This window comes from Grammomys surdaster, unplaced genomic scaffold, assembly GCF_004785775.1.
Source record: "Grammomys surdaster isolate TR1022 unplaced genomic scaffold, NIH_TR_1.0 223, whole genome shotgun sequence".
NCBI lineage: Eukaryota > Metazoa > Chordata > Mammalia > Rodentia > Muridae > Grammomys > Grammomys surdaster.
The window spans coordinates 1,809,051-1,829,362 of NW_021604668.1; the positions used below are offsets into that span (position 1 = coordinate 1,809,051).

The following is a 20,312-nucleotide window of genomic DNA, read 5'->3' on the forward strand; positions in this document are numbered from 1 at the left end:
TCTCTCTCTCTCTCTCTCTCTCTCTCTCTCTCTCTCTCTCTCTCTCTTTCTGTGTGTGTATCTGTCTGTCTGTATATATGTATGTCTCTATGTCAGTCTCTATATATGTGTCTCTGTGTGTGTGTGTCTGTGTCTGTTTGTCTCTCTGCCTCTGTCTCTGTGTATCTGCCTGTCTCTGTCTCTATGTCTCTATATGTGTGTCTGACTGCCTTTCTTTGTTTGTGTTTGTCTGACTGTCTGTCTGTGTGTCTATGTCTAAGAGATAGTGTAGAGATGTATTTAGAAGGGGGCACAAGTGCCTGTGGGATTAACCATCCAGCATCTGGAAATGTGCAATAATTGTTTGCCGAAGGTGTTTATCTACTGTGCACTTCTTTTTGTTTATTTCACAAATGATGAATAACAATAAATAATTGTCATCAGCATGATATAACCACACACACACACACACACACACTGTATTCCTTGTCCCTGAGTTATTTGCACTCTGAAGAGTCAACATAATTAGATACTATATCTGGGAAACACAGTCCTCAGAACCCTTTCCACTCAGAGTCATCAGTAACACAGAGTCACAGACACAGGAAAAACATCAAGTAACCCTTGGGTTGGTGACCTCTAGTTAACAGGAGGAAGATGAGCAGGGACCAAGTTTACAGACAGTTGCAGCCAGAGACATATCTCTGATGTGAAACAGGCAACCATGGCAAAAACAAATCAGCATGAAAGAGGAAGAATCTGGGGGGAAATAAGTAAAGGCAGAAATGTTACATCCTATCAGCCATCTGTAGAGAAAATTATCTCTATGTTTTTAGGAATTCTTGAAAAACCTCTAGAGAAGAAAGCTGGCCGCAACTACGGTCCAAGAGGAAATAAAAAACTGGTTTATTTCATTGATGATCTGAACATGCCTGAAGTGGATTTGTATGGCACTGTCCAGCCTCACGCATTGCTTCGGCAGCACATTGACTACGGGCACTGGTAAGCCCCTGTGTTCTACTGCCTATCAAAACCTCATCCTTCCCGTAGAGGTACATTTGAAAACAGAATTGTGTGGATTGCTTCATCTTCTGGGAACATTTTCTGTATCTTCTATTTCTCTCTCTCTCTCTCTCTCTCTCTCTCTCTCTCTCTCTCTCTCTCTCTTTCTCTCTCTCTCTCTCTCTGTGTGTGTGTGTGTATGTGCTGTGCCCAGAGATCCTCCTGTATCAATTGCTAGGAATACAGGTGCAAAGTGTCGTGCCTGGCTCTTACTTGGTTGGATGCTGGAAATCTAAACTCAGGTCTTTACGTTTGTGTGGCAAGAATCTTACTGACTGAGCCATCTTCCCAGCCCTGCTTTATATATTGTATCATCCTATCAAACAGAGCAGTTTCTCTTCATATCTGCAAGACTGGAATGAAAAGTAGCAAAGCAACATTAGCAACTATGTAGAAATTAAGTCTCACTAAGTTATTGAAGAAAATGTTGGCTTTACCCTGTAGGCTGTGAATATTTGGTCATATCTGGGCACTTTACTATCCATTAAAATAAACACAGGGTGAGGGGTCCCCAGCCTACCCACTAAGCTTTACTGTAAGGACAGCATGGTTTCTACCCATGGTAAGGGCCACATGAAAATCAATGAACACTAATAGTTTATATTGATGTGCTAGAGCTTTGGCCTCCAACACATTCAGTCACCTTCCATTTTCTGAACTACTGTTTTGATGTCCCTCAGATGTGGCCCAGAAGGTCAAGCTTGCAGAATTATTGTGATGATAAAGTGTCTGTGATTAAATCCTTCATGAACTGGTGGCTTGATGTTTTATCATCTCTTTTTTTTTTGGATTTGAGGTTCTGTTTTCTGTCCCTTAGGTACGATCGACATAAAATGATGCTCAAGGAAATCCGCAACTGCCAGTATGTAGCCTGCATGAATCCCATGGTGGGCAGCTTCACAGTCAACCCGAGGCTGCAGGTGGGTTTACATGCCATTCTCTCCAGTGCCCTTGTATGTCATATTCAAAACTGTAGGTCATGCTGGGTATGTTGGCACACTCTTGACATGCCAGCACTGGGGGGTTGGGAGTGCAGGCTGAAGCAGCCGTGTTAGGAGTTCAAGGCCAACCTATGCTACAATGAATTCCAAGGAAGATTGAGCTTCATACTGAGCCCCTCTCTCAACAGAATACCACATCTTGTTTCTTGGTGCTTATGAAGTCAGATTCCCACTTTCAGTTAATTAAGTAGATGTGTTCTTTTCCAATCAATATAGAATTTTTAATTTTACATTTACAGCAAAATGAGTCAGAAGAATTTCTGTCTAGTCCCTCATCCACCCACCACCTGCTACATTTGAACTCTTACTCACCTCTTGCATTAGTTACATTTGATGCGATGAGGTTGACACATAATTACTAACTAAAACACAGAGTTTCCCCTGGGGTTTCTTCTTTGTCTTACATGTTCTGAAGGGTTGACAAATGTGTAATGACAGGTGTCCACCATTAAAATATCACACTAAATAGTTTCTCTGCCTGAAGACTGATCTGCTCTGTGGTCACCCTTCCTTTGCTTCTGCATCCCCCACAACCATTTATCTTTTGAAAATCATTTTTTTCCATTTTGTTATTACGGTTAAATACATGTTACATAAAATTTATTAGTGTAACTAACTGTTCTAAGTGTGCAGTTGAATGCACTAGATGCTTTCTTATGCCATACCATCTGTCTCTGTGAGACTCTGATGTGAAACTGAGACTCTGTACATTAGCAATGACACCCCATTTCTCTCTCCTCTGATACTCCTCTTCCCTCCTCTTTACCTAGGCATATACCACTCTTCTTTCTGTCTCTGTGATCCTGACTTCACTAAGTATTTCATATAAGAGGAGACCTGCACTGTTTGTCTAAGAACTGGAATGCTTTACTTAGTGTTGTGCTGAAGATCACACATGTCACATATTGTAGAATTTCCTTTTGTAGCCTGGAGGATGAGCTGTTTTGTCTTACATGCTGGTTTTGCCTGGCTGTTTATTCACTAGTGAACACTGGGTCACTTCCATCTTTTTGCTAGGGGGAATAAAGACATAGGCACAAAGATATCTTTTGGAAATCTGCTTTCAGGAGTGGAATTACAAGATCAGACAGTGATTTGGTTTGTAGCTTTTTGAGAACCTGTCATTTTGTTCTTTCAATCACCATGTCACCTGTCACCCCCACCAACTGTGCACAAGGGTCCAGTTTCTCCACATCTTTGTCAGCACACATTTTCTGCTTTGCTTCCTTACAGCAACCATGCTAATGGGAGTGAAGTAATATCATTATAGTTTGTTTTTTGCATTTCTCTGGTAGTTGGAGATTTGAATATTTTTCATGAGTTCCTTGTATATTTATACATATTCTTTGAGGAAGATGTTATTAAAAATCTTTTTATTCATTTGTAGATTAAACATTTTTGCTGTTAAATTTTAAGAATCTCTTCCATATTATGGACATTTAATTCTTTTTTTTTTTTAATTTTTTTTTTGAGACAGGGTTTCTCTGTATAGCCCTGGCTGTCCTGGAACTCACTCTGTAGACCAGGCTACCCTCGAACTCAGAAATCTGCCTGCCTCTGCCTCCCAAGTACTGGGATTAAAGGCATGCACCACCACCGCCTGGCCAACATTTAATTCTTAAGCACTAATCATTTTATTATCTCAACAATTTTTATTCTCCAAAATAGTCTGTAGTGAGAATCACTTTTTAGATTGGCTTCTTTTAGTTGCCCAAGCCATCGCAATAACTACACAGAAGGCGCTCTCTCACTTAGCCGAGTCCTGAGGTAAGCTAGCTGTCTCTACTGGCTTTGTCTAGGTCACTTTTAATGTCAGCAGTATGACTCTCAGCTGATCTTGTGTGGCAGAGGCCAGAGTGGTGACAATGACAATATGCCTCTGTCTTCTGGATCTTTCATCCTTTACAAACTTTAAAAGCTCAGGGAAAGTCAGAGGCTTAAGGGAGCAAAGATAAAGACCAAGCCTTTTCAGTGACTAGCATTGTCTCTGTGGGGTCAAACAGGTCACATGGCCAACCCCAGAGTTGGGGAAGATGACAGTAATAAATTACATGGCAGTGATCCTAAGTAAAGAACAGAATAAAACCAACAGTTTAGTTTGTTTACTTTATTTGCACGTTCTGCTTTGACCGTCATCTCTATTTTATACTCATTGTTTTTCAGAGACATTTCACCGTGTTTGCATTCAACTTTCCATCTTTGGATGCGCTGACCACCATCTATGGTCAGATCTTCAGCTTTTATCTGCAGCAGCAAGCATTCTGCCCATCTGTTCTCAGGACTGGCCCCTCTTTGATCCAGGCAACAATCGCATTCCATCAGACGATGGCAGAGAGCTTTGTGCCCACAGCTATTAAATTCCATTACAATTTTAATCTAAGAGACTTATCAAGCATCTTCCAGGTATCTCAACTGGCAAGACAGCTTCTTGAGCATCAGAATAACTTCTGGCATTCGTTTATAGAATGATTTCAGTTTTGAACTATGCTGTGTTGCATCGTGTGCCTTTCTCTTTTACCCATAAACCTCTCTGTGAGGTGGCATGACAAGCTGTTCTGTCTTTCTCGTCGGTGAGATGGTGGGTCTCTTCAGGTTGCACTATATATCTGTGGTCATACAGCAAGGTACCTGAGACTTGGTAATTCAAAAGCAATGCGAATTTATTGTTCATAGTTCAGTGTTGCTGAGAAGTCTACAGCTGAGGTAGTAGCAAGTTCAGCATCGACTAAGGGCCTGTTCTGATGGTGCCTGGAACATTGTCTCTCTCCATGGCAGACAGGATAAAAGGGCACACACTTAGCACTACTCATATCAGGTCACTTCTCTTAGAAAAGGGCCCACCTCTTCATACATCTACATTGGCAATTAAGTATTTTTTCATTTAGTGTGTGGCAGGAAGGTATGTCCCATATATGCTTGTGGAGGTCAGATGACAATTTCAAGGAGCTCGCTCTCTCCTCTACCCTTTACAAGAGTTCTGGGGATTAAACTGAGGTCATCAGGTTCACCCATTGATCTGTCTGTCTCACTGGCCCCAACTGCTTCAAAACATAAATTTAGGGAGACATACAGACCGTGGTAGATAGTGAATTAACAATAGCAGTAAAGTTGAAATTCAAACTTTGTAAATTAATGGCTTGTTAAGTGCCAAATAAGAGAAATTGGTCATGTTTTTGCATAAAACATCAATGTTATCATTTATATCAAAGTATGAAATTTTAAATTATAGATTATTTGGATTAATACTGAAAATTATCTTGATTGCATAGTGTGTTAGGGACACACACAGAGACCAGGGTTCCATTATTCCTCTCAAAGGCATGCCTTAGTGACCTAAAATGGGGTGAGGGGCTGTTGAGAACTTTAGCCTGTAGTAAAAGGGACAATGTTTATTATTGATTATATAAAGGAAATTCTAAACAGAGAATTGAAGGTCTGGAATTCCTAAAACATATATGGTATACTCTGCTATCCACAGTGAAGTATCTGGGGAGTTGTCTAAGACTCAAAATTCCGTTGTGCAGGAGAAAATGAGAAAACTTCCAAGACTTCTCCAGCTCTCTTCAGAACCACTCCAGAACAGCCTCAGAGCTCTACCACAACAGGAGGCAATAGCTTGTGATAATGCAGGCCATTTTCTTTCAGGTCTGCATTTCTAGCACCTGCCAGAAAGGCTCTGCTTAGCAAGGTCTTGTCTAAAGCAAGTCTTGCCCTTAGCAGAAAAGGTGACCTAGATGTGATCCTGCCTGCTTAGCCTTCAGATCCAGGCTGCTAACTACATCTGATACCTTCAAACATTGTCAGCCTCTCACAGGTTAATTCTCCACAGCATCCTATTCTTCTCATGGGAGGGCAAGCTCGCTGTTCTTGGGTCACCTGCACCCCAGATGCTGAAGGGCAATGTTGGTGGGCATAGGGGACACAGTGAATCCATGTTAGTCCTGGGTCTACCTTCCAGGATGATCTATGTTTCAGCTTTGGGTGTTTTGTTTTGTTGTTTGTGAAGTAAATGGGTGAAACTGTCTCGTATCAAAGGATTAAAAACAAGGAAACTTTGCATCTTTTTATTTTCATTCTCATTGTACTTTGGTTTCATAAAATCCATTAGAGACTGAAATACATATGCAGAGATATGTCAATTAGCTCCCACTGACTTGAAATAGTTTTAGTTACAGTCTTTCATGTGGCTATGATGAGGGAGCTGAAGAGATGGCTCAGGAGTTAAGAGCACTTGTGGCTCTTGGAGGGGTCCCAGGTTCAGTTCCTAGCACCAACAACACAACTATCTATAACTGCAAATCTCAGGAATCGAGCTCCTCCTTCTGAACTCTTGAGAGTTTTGTTCATACATAGTACACATCCATATAAGCAAAATAGCCATGCATATAAATAATAATTAATAAATCTTTTTTTAAAGCCATGTATGATGAGGGATAGAGAGATGATTCAGCATTTGAGATCACTGGCTGTTCCTCTAGAGGACCCAGGCTTAGTTCCCAGTAACCACATCTGGGTTACAACCATCTATAACTCTAGTACTGGGGAACCTGATATCATCTTCTGGCCTTTTTAAAAATGAGTACAATACTAAATTCTTATGCTCCTGCTTATCTGAAATGAGTTTTATTTGCACATGTATACAATGTATACACATATCTGATCCTGTTTGTTTCTTTCCAATTGCTAAACCCAGTATAGAGTTAAACAAATACTAAAATTGCTTAGATTGACACTGTCCTCTGAATTAAAGCTGTGTTCCCCATTCCTCTCATACAGGGGATTTTGTTTGCCTCTCCTGAGTGTTTAAAATGCCCAGAAGACTTAGCACGCCTGTGGCTTCATGAAACGTCACGTGTTTATGGAGACAGACTGGTAGACACAAACGATTTTGACTTATTTCAGAGGAAAATGCTGGAAACTGCCCATAAGTACTTTAAAGTAAGTGAGTAAGCACGAGCGGTCTCTGTTCACTAGGCTCCAGCTGGTATGAGGCTTGTGCTAGAGAGTATGTGAGCTGCAGATGGGGAAACATACTATCCTTTCTGCAGCGTCTGAGATGCACAGCCATACTGGGTCCAGATTAAGGGGGATTGTCCTACCTTCTCACGTGCGGATCTCATACCAGGGTCTGTGCTTCCTTCTGCAGGGTGCAGATGCTAACATCCTGCTGCAGCAGCCCCTTGTCTATTGTCACTTTGCCAGTGGCGGGGAAGACCCCCGTTACATGCCAGTGAAGGACTGGGAAGGGCTAAAGGCAATTCTTACAGAGATGGTAGACAACTACAATGAACTCCACTCTGCAATGCACCTGGTGCTCTTTGAAGATGCCATGCAACACGTGTGAGTGAATCAGTCATGGTGGCTATCAGTCGGCAACGGTTTTTACGGCATTAAAATAGGCACTGTTGTGAATTATGTCACAGTCTTAACCATGTACTACAGGAAAACTATTTTCTAAAGGGCCACAGATGCCACCAAAATGTTTTGTTTCACTGTAGTCCTGTCAGAGAAGGGTATAAAGCAAGAGGAACAGAAAGTACTTGTGGGATTTGTGAGAAGGACTTAACCTGATTATCATGGATTAAGTAGGCCATGCTGAGTGCCTACTGCATTCCAGGTAGTAACATGGCCAGTCCTTTTGATGTCTTACAGCAGTTATTGAAAACAAAAGGGTATGTATATCTGCTTAGAAGAATTAGAGGATGTTGCCTGCTTTGGGGTAGAGGTTGAGCATCAAGGCTCCCATCCTGGTCAGGGTACCTCCATCCAATCCCTTCTTCCAAGAAGCTTGAGGGCAGAGTCCTCCAAATGAACATTTTCCAGAACATGAGCAAATAAGCAAATGAGCAACTACTCTTAATATCTTAAGAGTAGTTGTGGAGTAGTTTTGTACTCCCAGGAGTACAAAAGGTAGACAGAAGAAGAAGATGTAGTTTTAGAGAGCCTCAACCGAAGGCCCTGAGAGTAGAAAGGTGTAGAGTTTCTGATATTTTCTTCAGGCTTTGAAGTTCGCATGTACTTGGGATGAGATTTCCCGAACCGACCCACAATTTTGTTTACTTTTGATATTAAAATTTCTGCACATGGCACCTGGGTACTTTTATTGTAGCTGAGATTTTACTGTAGTCTGTCTCCTACCCCCATAAGATGTTTAGGTCTTTAGAGCAATTCAGATTTCAGTATGAGGCTCAATCTCTATTGGATTTTAAAAGAGAGACTGGGTATCTGAGGGAGGCAGTGGCATTAGTCTGAGATCTACATGTGTACCATATTATAGAAAGATCTGGAAGAAGCACATCGCAGAGGGCCATTGTAATTCTGAATCATGAATGCCCAAGTAACAGAGTTAAAGATGAAGGGAGAGGCAGTAAATGTAGCATAGGTTTCAAGGCAAGCAACATATGAGGCCAGAGAGGCTGGACAGGCCTTATGTACACAGAACATTTTCTCAAAACAGAGATGAGGAACAAGCTTTGGGGACAAGCTTTGGATGGGCTGCTGGTCTAAGCAGTTTCTGTTGCTACAAGGTGGGAAGTCGATAGTGTCTTTAAAGCTAATACAGTTCTCTCTGTCTAGCTACCAGCATCCCCCCATGCCTTTCTATTAAGTGGCAATGGACAAGAGTTACAAACTTAAAAAGTTAAGTCATTAAAATGAAAAAAAACATATTTATGAAATGAAGAGAATTCAGATGGAGTGAACTACAGGAAATTCGAGTTTCAGAGAAGTTATTATAATATGTTTAGCCTTGGGACTGAAGGAAAATGTGAGGGGGCTCCCCACCATCACCCCCACCCACCGTTATTGCTGCAAGCTTGGCGAGTATCAAGGGTCTTTCAGACTTGAAGTGACGGTACATATCAATCATGGTATAAGGGACTCCAACATCATTTTCCAAAAGGAAGAACAATGTGGGTCTTTCAGGGGTGGGATTTAAGTTTGTTTCAGAAGGGCAAACATAGTATGTCCAGTTTTTGCAGTTGGACTTCTACATACTTTTCATTCTGTGGATTTTTAAAAATTTGTTTAACACACATATAAGCCATTTCTTCTAACAGCTAAACCAATGAAAACCAACACATTCATACTTTAAACAGTGTAGCAATGACATCAGTAGTATAAACACTCAGACTGTCTTGGCTAAAGAGGATGAGCACTGTAAGGTCTTATAAGAAACTTGACTTTGAAATAACCGTGGCAAATGCTTTGGCCTATGCATGGGGCTGCCTTAAATGGAAGGGAAGCAAGAGTTGTATCAAGAAACATGTGCAAAGGTTAGAGAGGAGGCTCAGTGTAGCTACTCGCAACCACAGACGATCTAGGTCCACTTGAAAACGGGGTTGGAAATGAAAAAGGACGGAGAAGCGAGAGAAGCATGAAGCCAAGACAAAGTTTTCTGATCAATGCTCAAAGTTTAATGTTCAGCTCTTATAATATATAGGGAAAGCCCCACCCAAACCCACCCTTTGTTCCAGCTGCAATGCAGGCTCCACTGGCAGTCTCTTCTTCAAAGCAAGAATGCTGGAAGTTGCAAGTGTAAACAAAGCAGCTGACTTCACCTAGGTGTTAAGGTCCTGTGTGGCAGACAAGGTCTGTTCAGACTGCTCAAGGCTGCTGGGGAGGTCACAGCTCATCAGAAACAAGTGCAAAAGTTAGAGAGGAGGCTCAGTAGTTAAGAATACTTTCTACTCTTGCAAAGGACCCAGGTTCAATTCCCAGTACTGACATAATGGATCACAACCACTTGTAACTATAGTTCCAGGGGATCCAATGCTTCTTCTGACCTCCTTAGGGACCAGAAATATACTTGGTATACATACACAGATGCAGATGAGAAGCACTCACATAAAATAAATATGTTTTAAATAAGCAAGTCTTTAATCTCTTTGAATGAAGCACATGGAGGTGTCCATTAATCTGAGCCAATCTATTTTTTTGCTAAGTGGTTCTACAGCAGAGCTCTCGTGCAAACAGATATCTTCCCTTGAGGTCTTTCTATGGGGGAAGGGTGACAGAGAATGGGATTTTTCTTGCTAAGCAAAACCAAAAACAATTTAATGGAGCTTGCATATAGGCCTTGTATATATTTTTCAAGTAGTATTAATTCAGCAAGAATTCAAAATATAACTCCCAGGAAAAATGTTTTAGAAAATACTTAGAAACTAGATGCTGTCTTTGTTTGATGAGGAAACATAGGAACAGAGATTGAATGGTTACAATAAAATTGGCGTCTCATCATAAATCTGCACATTTAGCTAAAATATAAAGCAACTACCACCAAGGACGTTTTATGTCATGACTCTGCGGGGGTCTGCTCCTTTCTTTCTCCAGGTGTCGAATCAGCCGAATTCTTCGGACCCCTCAAGGCCATGCCCTCTTGGTTGGAGTCGGAGGCAGTGGCAAGCAGAACCTGTCTAGGCTGGCAGCTTATATCTGCAGCTTGGAGGTCTTTCAGATCACTCTGACAGAGGGCTATGGGATCCAAGAGCTTCGGGTGAGGAACATTGGAAGGCAGAGCAGTCATCCATTGTTATCCATAGAGAACTAGGGGCCTAGATCCTGATGCAATTCAATCTGTGGATGGCCACCTTCCTTTGGTAACCTGAAAATGGCCCTGTGTGCTTTGAATCACCTCTAGGTTGCTTACATATAACCTAATGTAGTTGCTGTGCTACAGTGCTAAGGGAGAAACCACAGGAGAAGAAAGACTGTAGGTGATGAATGCATACACAAAGTGCCCTCAGATTTTTGTTCTGTTTGTTTCTTTGCTGTTGGCTGGCTCTGTGGCTATTGTTGATATCAGGCTCCAAACCCAGTGACATCACATCTAGGCAACCCCCACATCATTGCCAAGACAACCACCATACATTCCCAGAATCTACCTGGTTGTCTCACCTTTACCTGGGAGAGGCTATGTCATCGCCTATATAAAACAGGCAGAACCCCCTGACCTCGTTGTCTTCTTCCATCTTCTTCCTTCTCTTCTTCTATCTTCTTCCTCTACTTCTCTCCCCTCCCCCCCCCATCTTTGCTCTATCTCTTGAATAAACCCCACTTGGAACTGTTTGGTCTGGTGTGGTCTATTCTAAGCCACGCACAGACACCTATCAGCTATGGAGGGCTGAATGTATTTCTGGCCCATTTGTCTGGCAGACAGAGCATAAACTGAGAGTGAATCCATGACAGCTCTGAGATATGGACAGGAACCCCCAACCCTACAGGAAGAGGGAATCTCTGCCGATGTCTTTGATGCTTTCATCTTTATGGTCAAATACACAACACATTTCTATAATTTCAATATAGGTTCAATAACATAAGTCTGGCTGAAAAAGAATATTGTCTTAAATATACAAACATGCTTTTATTTCTGCCTTAAATGGACTCAGTGTTCAATGCTATTCATGTCTTTATACAACAAGAGGCAGAAAGAAAAAAATACTTCCTTTGGAACTTCAGGTAGGTTTTCTTCTCCTTTGGATGAGAGCAACTGAAACAGCATTTTTAGAAAACTATCCTGTGTCCTTAAGTGTTTGCTTTTCAATCCGTGGTAGTAGTTACAAAGCAATGTCTAGAGTTTGTGGCAAAGACTATTTTATACTTTAAAAAAAATATGCTTTTAATATTGCTCGCCAAATAATAAAGCAAAACTACTTTCAGTGAAGAGGCAACTGTTGGGGTGAGCAGAGGACTGCCACTGTGCAACTTGACAGAGGTAGCACTGAACTCCCATCTGCTCTGTTAGAAGGAAGACACGGCTCATCCCTGGGTTCCCCCAAGTCACATGATGCTCACTAGTGAATGCCAGAGTTGGAGGTGCAGTGATGGTCACTGGGAGGGGAGGCACAGCCACTGCCCTGAATCCTCTTCACTCAGAGCCCCCCAGCACCCAGCCACACCCTCCAACATCACATCAGCATTCTAACAAAACATGAGCAATGCCGTCCTCTCCTTACAGGTAGATCTGGCCAATTTGTACATCAGAACTGGAGCCAAGAACATGCCCACCGTGTTCCTGCTGACAGATGCCCACGTTCTAGATGAGAGCTTCCTCGTGCTGATTAATGACTTGCTGGCATCGGGTGATTAAATGGACACATTTCTTGAAAGATCTTTCCCAGTGACAAATTATCTGTAGTTTCAATGAACTTTAAAGAGAGATAATTTGTCTTTGAGATGTTTGCTAGGGCAGTCTTTGGGGAGAAAGCTATAAACCTAACTAATTGGAACTGTATTGCTTTCTTAGTCAGCTTATGGATGAGGACTGCCTCCCAGAGGCACAGACTGAAGCAAATGTTATTCCACCTTGTGCAGGTCTGGAGGACATGAGGATCTAGAGGGTGCACAGGTCTGGGGTGGGGTGGAGGTCTAGGGGCTGTGTGGGTTAGTAAGTGTAAGGGCTCAATTCAGTATGTGTCTAGATGATGTGCCCATCCAGGGGTGTGCAATTCTCAGAGGCTTGTGGGTCTCCTGGGTGTGAGGGTCTGATGGATCTGGGTCTACAGGATATGCAAGTCTAGTGAGTATGCAGGTAACTACTTGCCCTCAGTGAGTTCTGTCTCTTATCAATACAAAAGACAAAAAAAAAAATGGCATTCCTAACTTCAAACTTTGTCTTTATTTAAATGGAGCTTGCTTCATCTTAGAAAGCCTTTCAAACATTAGGAAACATCCACTGTAGAATGTAAATTGCAAGATTGTTACATTATTTTGCCCATTCTTTGGGGATAGGAGATATCCCAGATCTGTTCAGTGATGAAGATATGGACAAGATCATTTCTGGGATTCGTAATGAAGTTCGAGGCCTCGGCATAGTGGACTCCAGGGAAAACTGTTGGGAATTCTTTTTGGCCAGAGTCCGACAACAGCTCAAAGTAAGAAATGTTCACTTTTCCTTTGTATTGCTTTGTATTGTTGTTGACACTTGAATGTGCATCTCTGTCAGGACTCATGTTATGATTTGAGCTTCAGTGACTTCTTTGAAAGGACTGGTGCATTTATCTAGGCTGTGTCCGTAATGCCTCTGAGATCAGCTGTGGTGTTGAGCTCCTGGGAAGCCCTGGGCTGGGCAATATGTTCATTGTTATATCAAAGCCATGTTCCTCTGTCTTAGAGGACCTGACATTGTTGTAGGATGTAAGGCATGTCGCCAAGAACTTTCCTGTAGGACAAGGGTCAATAGGCCAATGGGAAGGCAGGAGAGGGCAGCCTCCTCCTTAATGGGAATAGGTTTATCCTGGAGGAATGGTATTCCATTGTCAGGCATGGGTAGGAACTCAAAGCAGGAGCATTTGTGGAGAGGAAACAATATTGTTGGTTTTATTTAGATTTATTTATTCTGTGTCACGAGTATGGATGTTTTGCCTGAATATATACATGTACACCACACATGTGCCTGGTACCCATGGAGGTCAAAAGGGATGTCATATTCCCTGGAACTAGAGATATAGACGGTTGTGAGCTGCCATGTTTGTGCTAGATACTGAATCTAGGTTCTCTGTAAGAGCAGCAAACGCTCTTAACCGCTGAGTCCTTTCTCAGACCCCTTGAGAGAGGAAGCATGAAAGGTGAAAGGTAAAAGCATGAAAGGTACTAAGAAGAACCTGTTTGGGAAAAGCTGAGATAGCTCTAAAAAGCCAAAACATAGAGTTCTTGTAGGGAGAATGTGGTCATTGACGCTAGAGATGTGCACTGAGGTGAAGTGAGGTGCTTACATCACCAAGTGAGCAATAGTCAGATACTGGTACCAGTGTGTCCTTTGTGGAATGTGATTTAGGGACGTTGTTCAAATATTCTTAAAGCTTTTCCATTTAAGCTACACTTGACTTTGGGGCTTCATAGAGAGTTAATGCAACTAATCAGCAGCATCAGTGAAGGTCAAGTATTACAAGAAAACAGACACTCCAGACTTGCAGATGCTGACCACCTAACACCGTTGTAGTGATTTGTTCTTCCCAGTGCAAAGTTAGAATCCTTGCAAAGGTATTGCTTTGCTGCTTTTTCTAGTATCTCTGTACCTGTCAATCAGTGGAAGGCTGAGCATGGGACACTGGAGAGGGCTGGATAGACAGCAACAGTGACACCAGCCAGTAATGTTCAGTTAGGGAGAAGCCTCTGAGGCAACTGGATGTGAACCTTCTAAACTCAGCCCAGAATTACTCAGTAACATTAAAATGAACATCCAAATCACAGCCCACTAAGGAAACTTGCTCTTCTGTCAAACCTTTAGACAGGGTAGTGACAGCCTTGGGAGTTTCTTGTCAACTTAGAAAAGTCCTCCTCTTCCTCCTCCTCTCCTTCCTCTTCTTCTTCCTTTTCTTCCTCCTTCTCCCTCCTTTTCCTTCTTTCTTCCTCCTCCCTTCCTCCTCTTCCTTCTTTCTTCTTTGATTACCTTTTATGCTTTTTTTCTAGACTAGAACTAATAATGAAGCCCAGGCCAAGTTGGGACCTAGCAATCCTCCTGCCTCTATCTACCCAATGCTAGGGTTACAAGCATGTGCTACCCTGCCTGATCTTCCAAAGTTATCTTCCTTAGAGCAGTTGTTCTCAACCTGTGGGCTGTGACCCCTTTGGGGATGAATGACCCTTTCACAGGGCACATATCAAATCAGATATCCTGCATATGATATATTCAAATTATGATTAATAACAGTAGCAAAGTTATAGTTATGACGTAGCAATGAACATAGTTTTATGGCTGGGGGTCACCACAGCATGAGGAACTGTATTAAGAGGTCACAACATTAGGAAGTTTGAGAAGCTCTGGCCTAGAGGCAATTGTAACTCACTGTGGCTACAGAGAAGAAAATCCAGCTAATCCAGCTAAGAGTACCTCAGGACCTCTCCCACCTGTCAGCCTAGCCTGAGCCTTAGAGACCTATGCTTTCATCAGTCTTAGCATAATCTGGATATGTCCTTCCTCCTCATCACAGAGCCACAGAGTACGTCCACATTCTAATCAGGGAGAGCAGGGAGAAGAAAAAGAGCTGATTACCTGTTTCAGGAAACTAGAACTCACCCCTTTCAAAATACCCTGAGCTGTTATCCTAGTGACCATAAGTGTATCACAGCTACTGTGGGCTCAGGAGAGGGAGTGTTTGACCTTCACACATTTTTTTAATGACATAACATTGAAAATGAATTTGGGAACACAAGCGTGCCTCAGCTTACCACAGGGTGCTGTCCCAGTAAGTCAACCATAGGTCAAGTATTATAAGTTGAAAATGCATTCCCCTGTAGGATATCATAGCTTAGCCCCCACAATGCACTGGACCCTCAAGACGAGACCACTGGCCATCATTGGAAGACAGCAGACTGCATGCCACCAGCCAAGGAAAGGTTAAAATTCAGGATCCTCGGTGTGATTTCTACAAAATATGTTGCTCATGTGCCATCAGAGAGTGGAAGAATCCCAGAGTTAACAACCACAAGTTAGGTAGGGTTTAGTTTTTAAGGAGTGCTACCTCTAGAAAGTATTTCCTACTCTATGTGGTGAAGAGCAAGCTGAGAAACATCAGGTTATTTTTCCCCCAAGGATAGATATCTTTATCTTAACACCGGATGTTCCTTTCCCAACAGTTTCATGCATCACCTATGTTAAATCAGGAATAGATGCAGTTACAATCCCTCCAGATTCTCCACTCTCTTTCCCTGATCAGCTCCACTGACTTCAACATTGCCCTATGCAAATTAGCAATACTTTCTTACATATTCTAGTATCTAATTACTGTTTCTGGTCAAGCTTTTCCTCGTTCTCATGTGTTTGTACGTGTGAACGAGTGCTGGATTCATATTGTCACCTTCTGTCACCATCTTAATTCTGACTAAATCATGCTAACCACTTAATTTCTGTAAGGGGGAGATTTGATTTTTATGATACAATGTGTTCTACTGTTCTAATAAACTGTCTCTTATTATTAATATGGAAAAATATTATCTTTTAATTTTGTGACTAGCTATCTTTTTTTTTTTTTTTTAGGGTTTTCAAGACAGGGTTTCTCTGTGTAGCCCTGGCTGTCCTGGAACTCACTCTGTAGACCAGGCTAGCCTTGAACTCTCAAACTCAGAAATCCCCCTGCCTCTGCCTCCCAAGTGCTGGGATTAAAGGCGTGCGCCACCACCACCCGGTGTGACTAGCTATCTTATCTACTGTTTTACCAATTTGGTTGCTGGTCTTCATGGATATGTGTGAGTGCATTCATGTGGGTGCATGCACGTGCAGGTACATGTGTACACAGGTGTACACTGTAGATGTATATGTGAGAGTTAGAGATCTGAACAACACCACTTTCATTCATCCAGTGCCTTCCATCTTTAATTTGAGACAGGGTCTCTCAGCACACTAAAACATCACCAGGTAGCCTAGGTTGGCCAAGCTGGGCTTCTAGGATTTCCCTATCTCCGCCCCCCACTTCACCCTTGCTACATGCACAACAACCAACTTTTAGTTGTTACTTGAGACCTGGTTGACCTGGTAACCTAGTGTTACCCGTGACTTGGCCTGAGCTAGCCTCAAACTTGTAACTCTTTGGCTTTAGCCTTCCAAGTACTGTATTGCAGTACTGCACCACCTGCTTACACCCTCTTGAAGCAGTTTCTAGGAGTTGAGTGATGTCATATAGCCTTCAGGGACAAATGTGTTTTGACTGTGTGACTTATCCCTACTGCCTTGGTAAGGACTGCAGAAGACAAATCCAAACAGTGATGTTAACAGTGATTGTTTCTGGATCCTGACTTGAGCAGGAAGTCTCTGATGCTTCACAGTAACATCTCCTATTGGCTTTTGATTTCACACATCCATTTTGTCATGGAAGTCTCTCTTGAATTCCTTGTCAGTGTCTATTGAGATAATTACATAGTTTTTCCTTGGGCTTATTAGTATTCCTAGAGTTAAGATTGACACCCTGCTGTTCTGGATTTTCATATCTTTTTACAACCACTAGTCTTTATGCATTTCTTTCATTCCACACACAAGCAAGGCTTGCTGAGATAGAAACTTGCTTGTGACTTCCTCAATCTGCTGACCTCTTCACCCAAAGGAGAACCGGCATGCAAAAATGGACCAGCTGACAGCTTTCCAATTAAGTGACAGCTTCAGTCTTCACAATCTCTACATATGCCCTTCGTCTCTGTTATCTTAAAAAGCCGCCCACATTACCCTGATATTTTCACAGACTGTGCAGTTTATCAGTTCAGGCAACAGATTGGATTTCTGATGAGTTGGTATCTTCTTTGCCTGTGCTCCTGACTAGACAGGAGCTAACTGTGCCACAGGGGTTGCTGGTACCACCCATCACTCATGCTAAACACTAAGCATTGGTTTGTTGGAAATGCAGGCTGAGAGAATCTATTGGCACATAGAGGTCGTCTTCTGAGTCCACAGGCTATTCCCCATTACCAGTGATCAAATGCATGTCCTTGGATTGCTGCAGAGGAGCTAGCGGCCCAAGCCTATGTAGTATGAAACTCCCTACAGGGTCCACATCTTATACTAGGAAAACATAAATTTAATCTCTCCTCCTGTGGGCTTGGATTAACCCAAGAAACTTTATTTTGTTTCCTTTCCTGGCCCTGTGATATGGGCAGCACTTGGCTATTTACCAACTTCTATTCTGTGTCCAGATTTAGATATCTGTCCATTTCATGATCTGACTGTCTAGGTATATGTAGAAAGATCCATTTCTGATAATATAAGAAACATACAGACATTGTAGAGAATGTAAAAATAAAGAGCTACATTAAAAAAAATAAAAACTGTCTTTAATTATTTCATCTAAAGATAGCATACAGATAAATCGCATTCAAGTTTACTGTATATAAAAACTGTATCTATATTTACATATAATGAATGTAAATTCAGGAAGGCTTTAGGTAACTTTTCCCTTCCTTTATTTTTTTATAATGTTTTTTAGGTTTGAAGGCCTACCTAGAAAAAAAAAGTAAAATATTTCAGGAATTTGATGCACAGAGTAAACCATTTAAAGCAAATGTGATTTATTCTAAACAATATTCTCTATTAGAAAGTGTCTAACAAAATATCTAGAAAATACGATAACATTAGAAAATATTATATTTTCACCATGAAAAATTTACCCAAAATTTACCTCTTATTATATAATCTCTCCCCTAACCAAATGTTATATATTATATCCCTACATATACGGGATACGATATCTAAGAATCTCCTTAGGTCCAGTTGATTTGCTCACCTATGCTCAATGAGTCAGCTGTGCATCACTAAGACAAAACGCCTGAGGAAAGAGTTTGAAAAGCAAAGGATTATAGCTTTTGTAGCTTTCATTCATATTCACTTAGATAGAACATTACGGTAGGAAACACTTGCTGAAGCAGAGATAGTCACCTCATGGTGACCAGGGAGCAAAGCACTAGAGTGTTGAGGTCCCGAAGACAAGACAACCCTTATGAGGCAAGAACACAGTGACCTGCCTCTCCCACTGCATTCACCAATAGCCCCTGCTCTGAGTACTTCTGCACTGAGACCAGCCTTCAACAACATGATCATGGATCATGGCTCCATTCAGGGGAGTGCTATTGGTACCCTTCCTGCCCAGGATTCTAACTTTCTCACATTGATCAAGAGGAAGCCAAGGGTGGGCCACCTAGGACTATGTCCCTCTCTGTTTTTCTAGGGCCTTGCTTTTTGGAACCACCTTTGTGTCTCTCCATTTTCTATGGTTGTTGGTAGATTGCAAATAAATTAAGGAGACAACAGATGCTGTCTGTATCAGTTAATTTTCTGTTGTTGTGATAAAATACCAAATCCAAAATACTTTAGAGGAGAAAGGGTGTTTGTTTTGGCTTAGGACTTCAGAGGCATGGAGTCCTTCATGAGAAAGAAAACATGGAAACAGGGAGGGCAACCAGCCAGACCAGGAAGCAGAGAGAAAGGAAAGAGAGGGCAGGGGGGAACAGAATTGGGATGAAGCTATAAATCCTAAATCCTGACCCAATGATAGACTTCCTCCCCCTGTTCTCTATCTCCTAAAGGGTCCATAACCTTCCTCAGTATCACTAACAACTGGGAACTAAGTATTCAACCACAAGAGCCTATGAGAGATAATCTTACTTAAGCCACCACACTGTCTTGTGCTGCATATCTGAGCTTCAGGAACTTTGATATGTGATAAGCCAGCACAACCTTAGAAAATTATGACACAAACACACAAATATTAGTATTCTATTTACCCAAATGGAGCTTCTGAACTACTACCTGTTTACACTTTCATTTAGCTATTTGTCATTTGGCAGATGTTTATTGAGGTCCTGTGATGTGTCCTGGGGAGATGACAGGAGTATGACAGCCCAGCCCCAGCCCATCAGTGCCCACATCACTGTGGGGACAACAATCATTGGTCTAATAGCTACCATAAGTACTATGAACCAACATCTATGAAATGGAAGGCGGATTAGCTGCTGTGACAAAAAGCCCGTGATAAAGGTTTCAATGAGAGAATCACCAGATGTAGATCTCTTCTCTGTTATTTCATACTCTAAATAGTGTGTGTGTGTGTCTGTCTGTCTCTCTGCCTGCCTGCCTGTCTATACATGCACGTATAGGAGTGAGCATTCATGTGTATTTAGATGAATGTATGTGTGGGTACATAAGCATATGTATGAAATGTAGATGCCAGAGGGCAGTTTTGGGTATCACTCTTCAGTGCTATCTGCATTTTTGTTTCTTTCTTTCTCTCTCTCTTTCTTTCTCTCTTTCTCTCTTTCTCTCTCTCTCTCTCTCTCTCTCTCTCTCTCTCTCTCTCTCTTTCTTTCTTTCTTTCTTTCTTCCTTCCTTTTCTGAGACAGGGTCACACTGGCCTGGAGGTCTCTAAGTAGGCTAAATGGACTGTGTTCATAGTATTTTCCAGTAGAGCGTGAGGCCTGTCCTTACACACATGGAAGATGATGCTATAGTAATGCCAGCTGCTCTAACAGTGATGCCACCAGAAACTGCATGACATGTTATAAATAATGTAATAAATAGATCAATTCTGATCTATTTATAAGAAAAACAGGTATCAATTTTTTTTAAAAAGTAACAAAAGTGAAAGGTTGCATTAAGGGGCTGCAGATGAGACTGCAAAGCTGTACATGATCACTGTAATCCCAGGGACAAACAGCCAGGGGAAGGAGCTCCTCCTCCTGCCTGGGTTCCTCAGGATTAGATGCACGCACATTCTTTGTTAGTACAATGATTTCCTTGTTTTTAAAAATGGAAATAGGGGCTAAGGAGATAACCTAGTAGGTAAAGCACTTTCT

At 41.8% G+C, this 20,312-nt stretch overlaps 1 protein-coding gene across 1 annotated transcript in view; it reads left to right on the forward strand.

The window, feature by feature from the left end:
• Window positions 1-20,312, forward strand: part of Dnah11 (dynein axonemal heavy chain 11) — a 291,537-nt gene that overhangs the window by 157,680 nt on the left and 113,545 nt on the right. Inside the window, exons 47-54 of the mRNA XM_028773185.1 lie at window positions 816-981; window positions 1,859-1,961; window positions 4,206-4,445; window positions 6,819-6,980; window positions 7,189-7,382; window positions 10,374-10,536; window positions 11,998-12,121; window positions 12,771-12,913. Of these exons, the coding sequence (XP_028629018.1) occupies window positions 816-981; window positions 1,859-1,961; window positions 4,206-4,445; window positions 6,819-6,980; window positions 7,189-7,382; window positions 10,374-10,536; window positions 11,998-12,121; window positions 12,771-12,913 (1,295 nt within the window). The remainder of the gene's footprint in view (window positions 1-815; window positions 982-1,858; window positions 1,962-4,205; window positions 4,446-6,818; window positions 6,981-7,188; window positions 7,383-10,373; window positions 10,537-11,997; window positions 12,122-12,770; window positions 12,914-20,312) is intronic.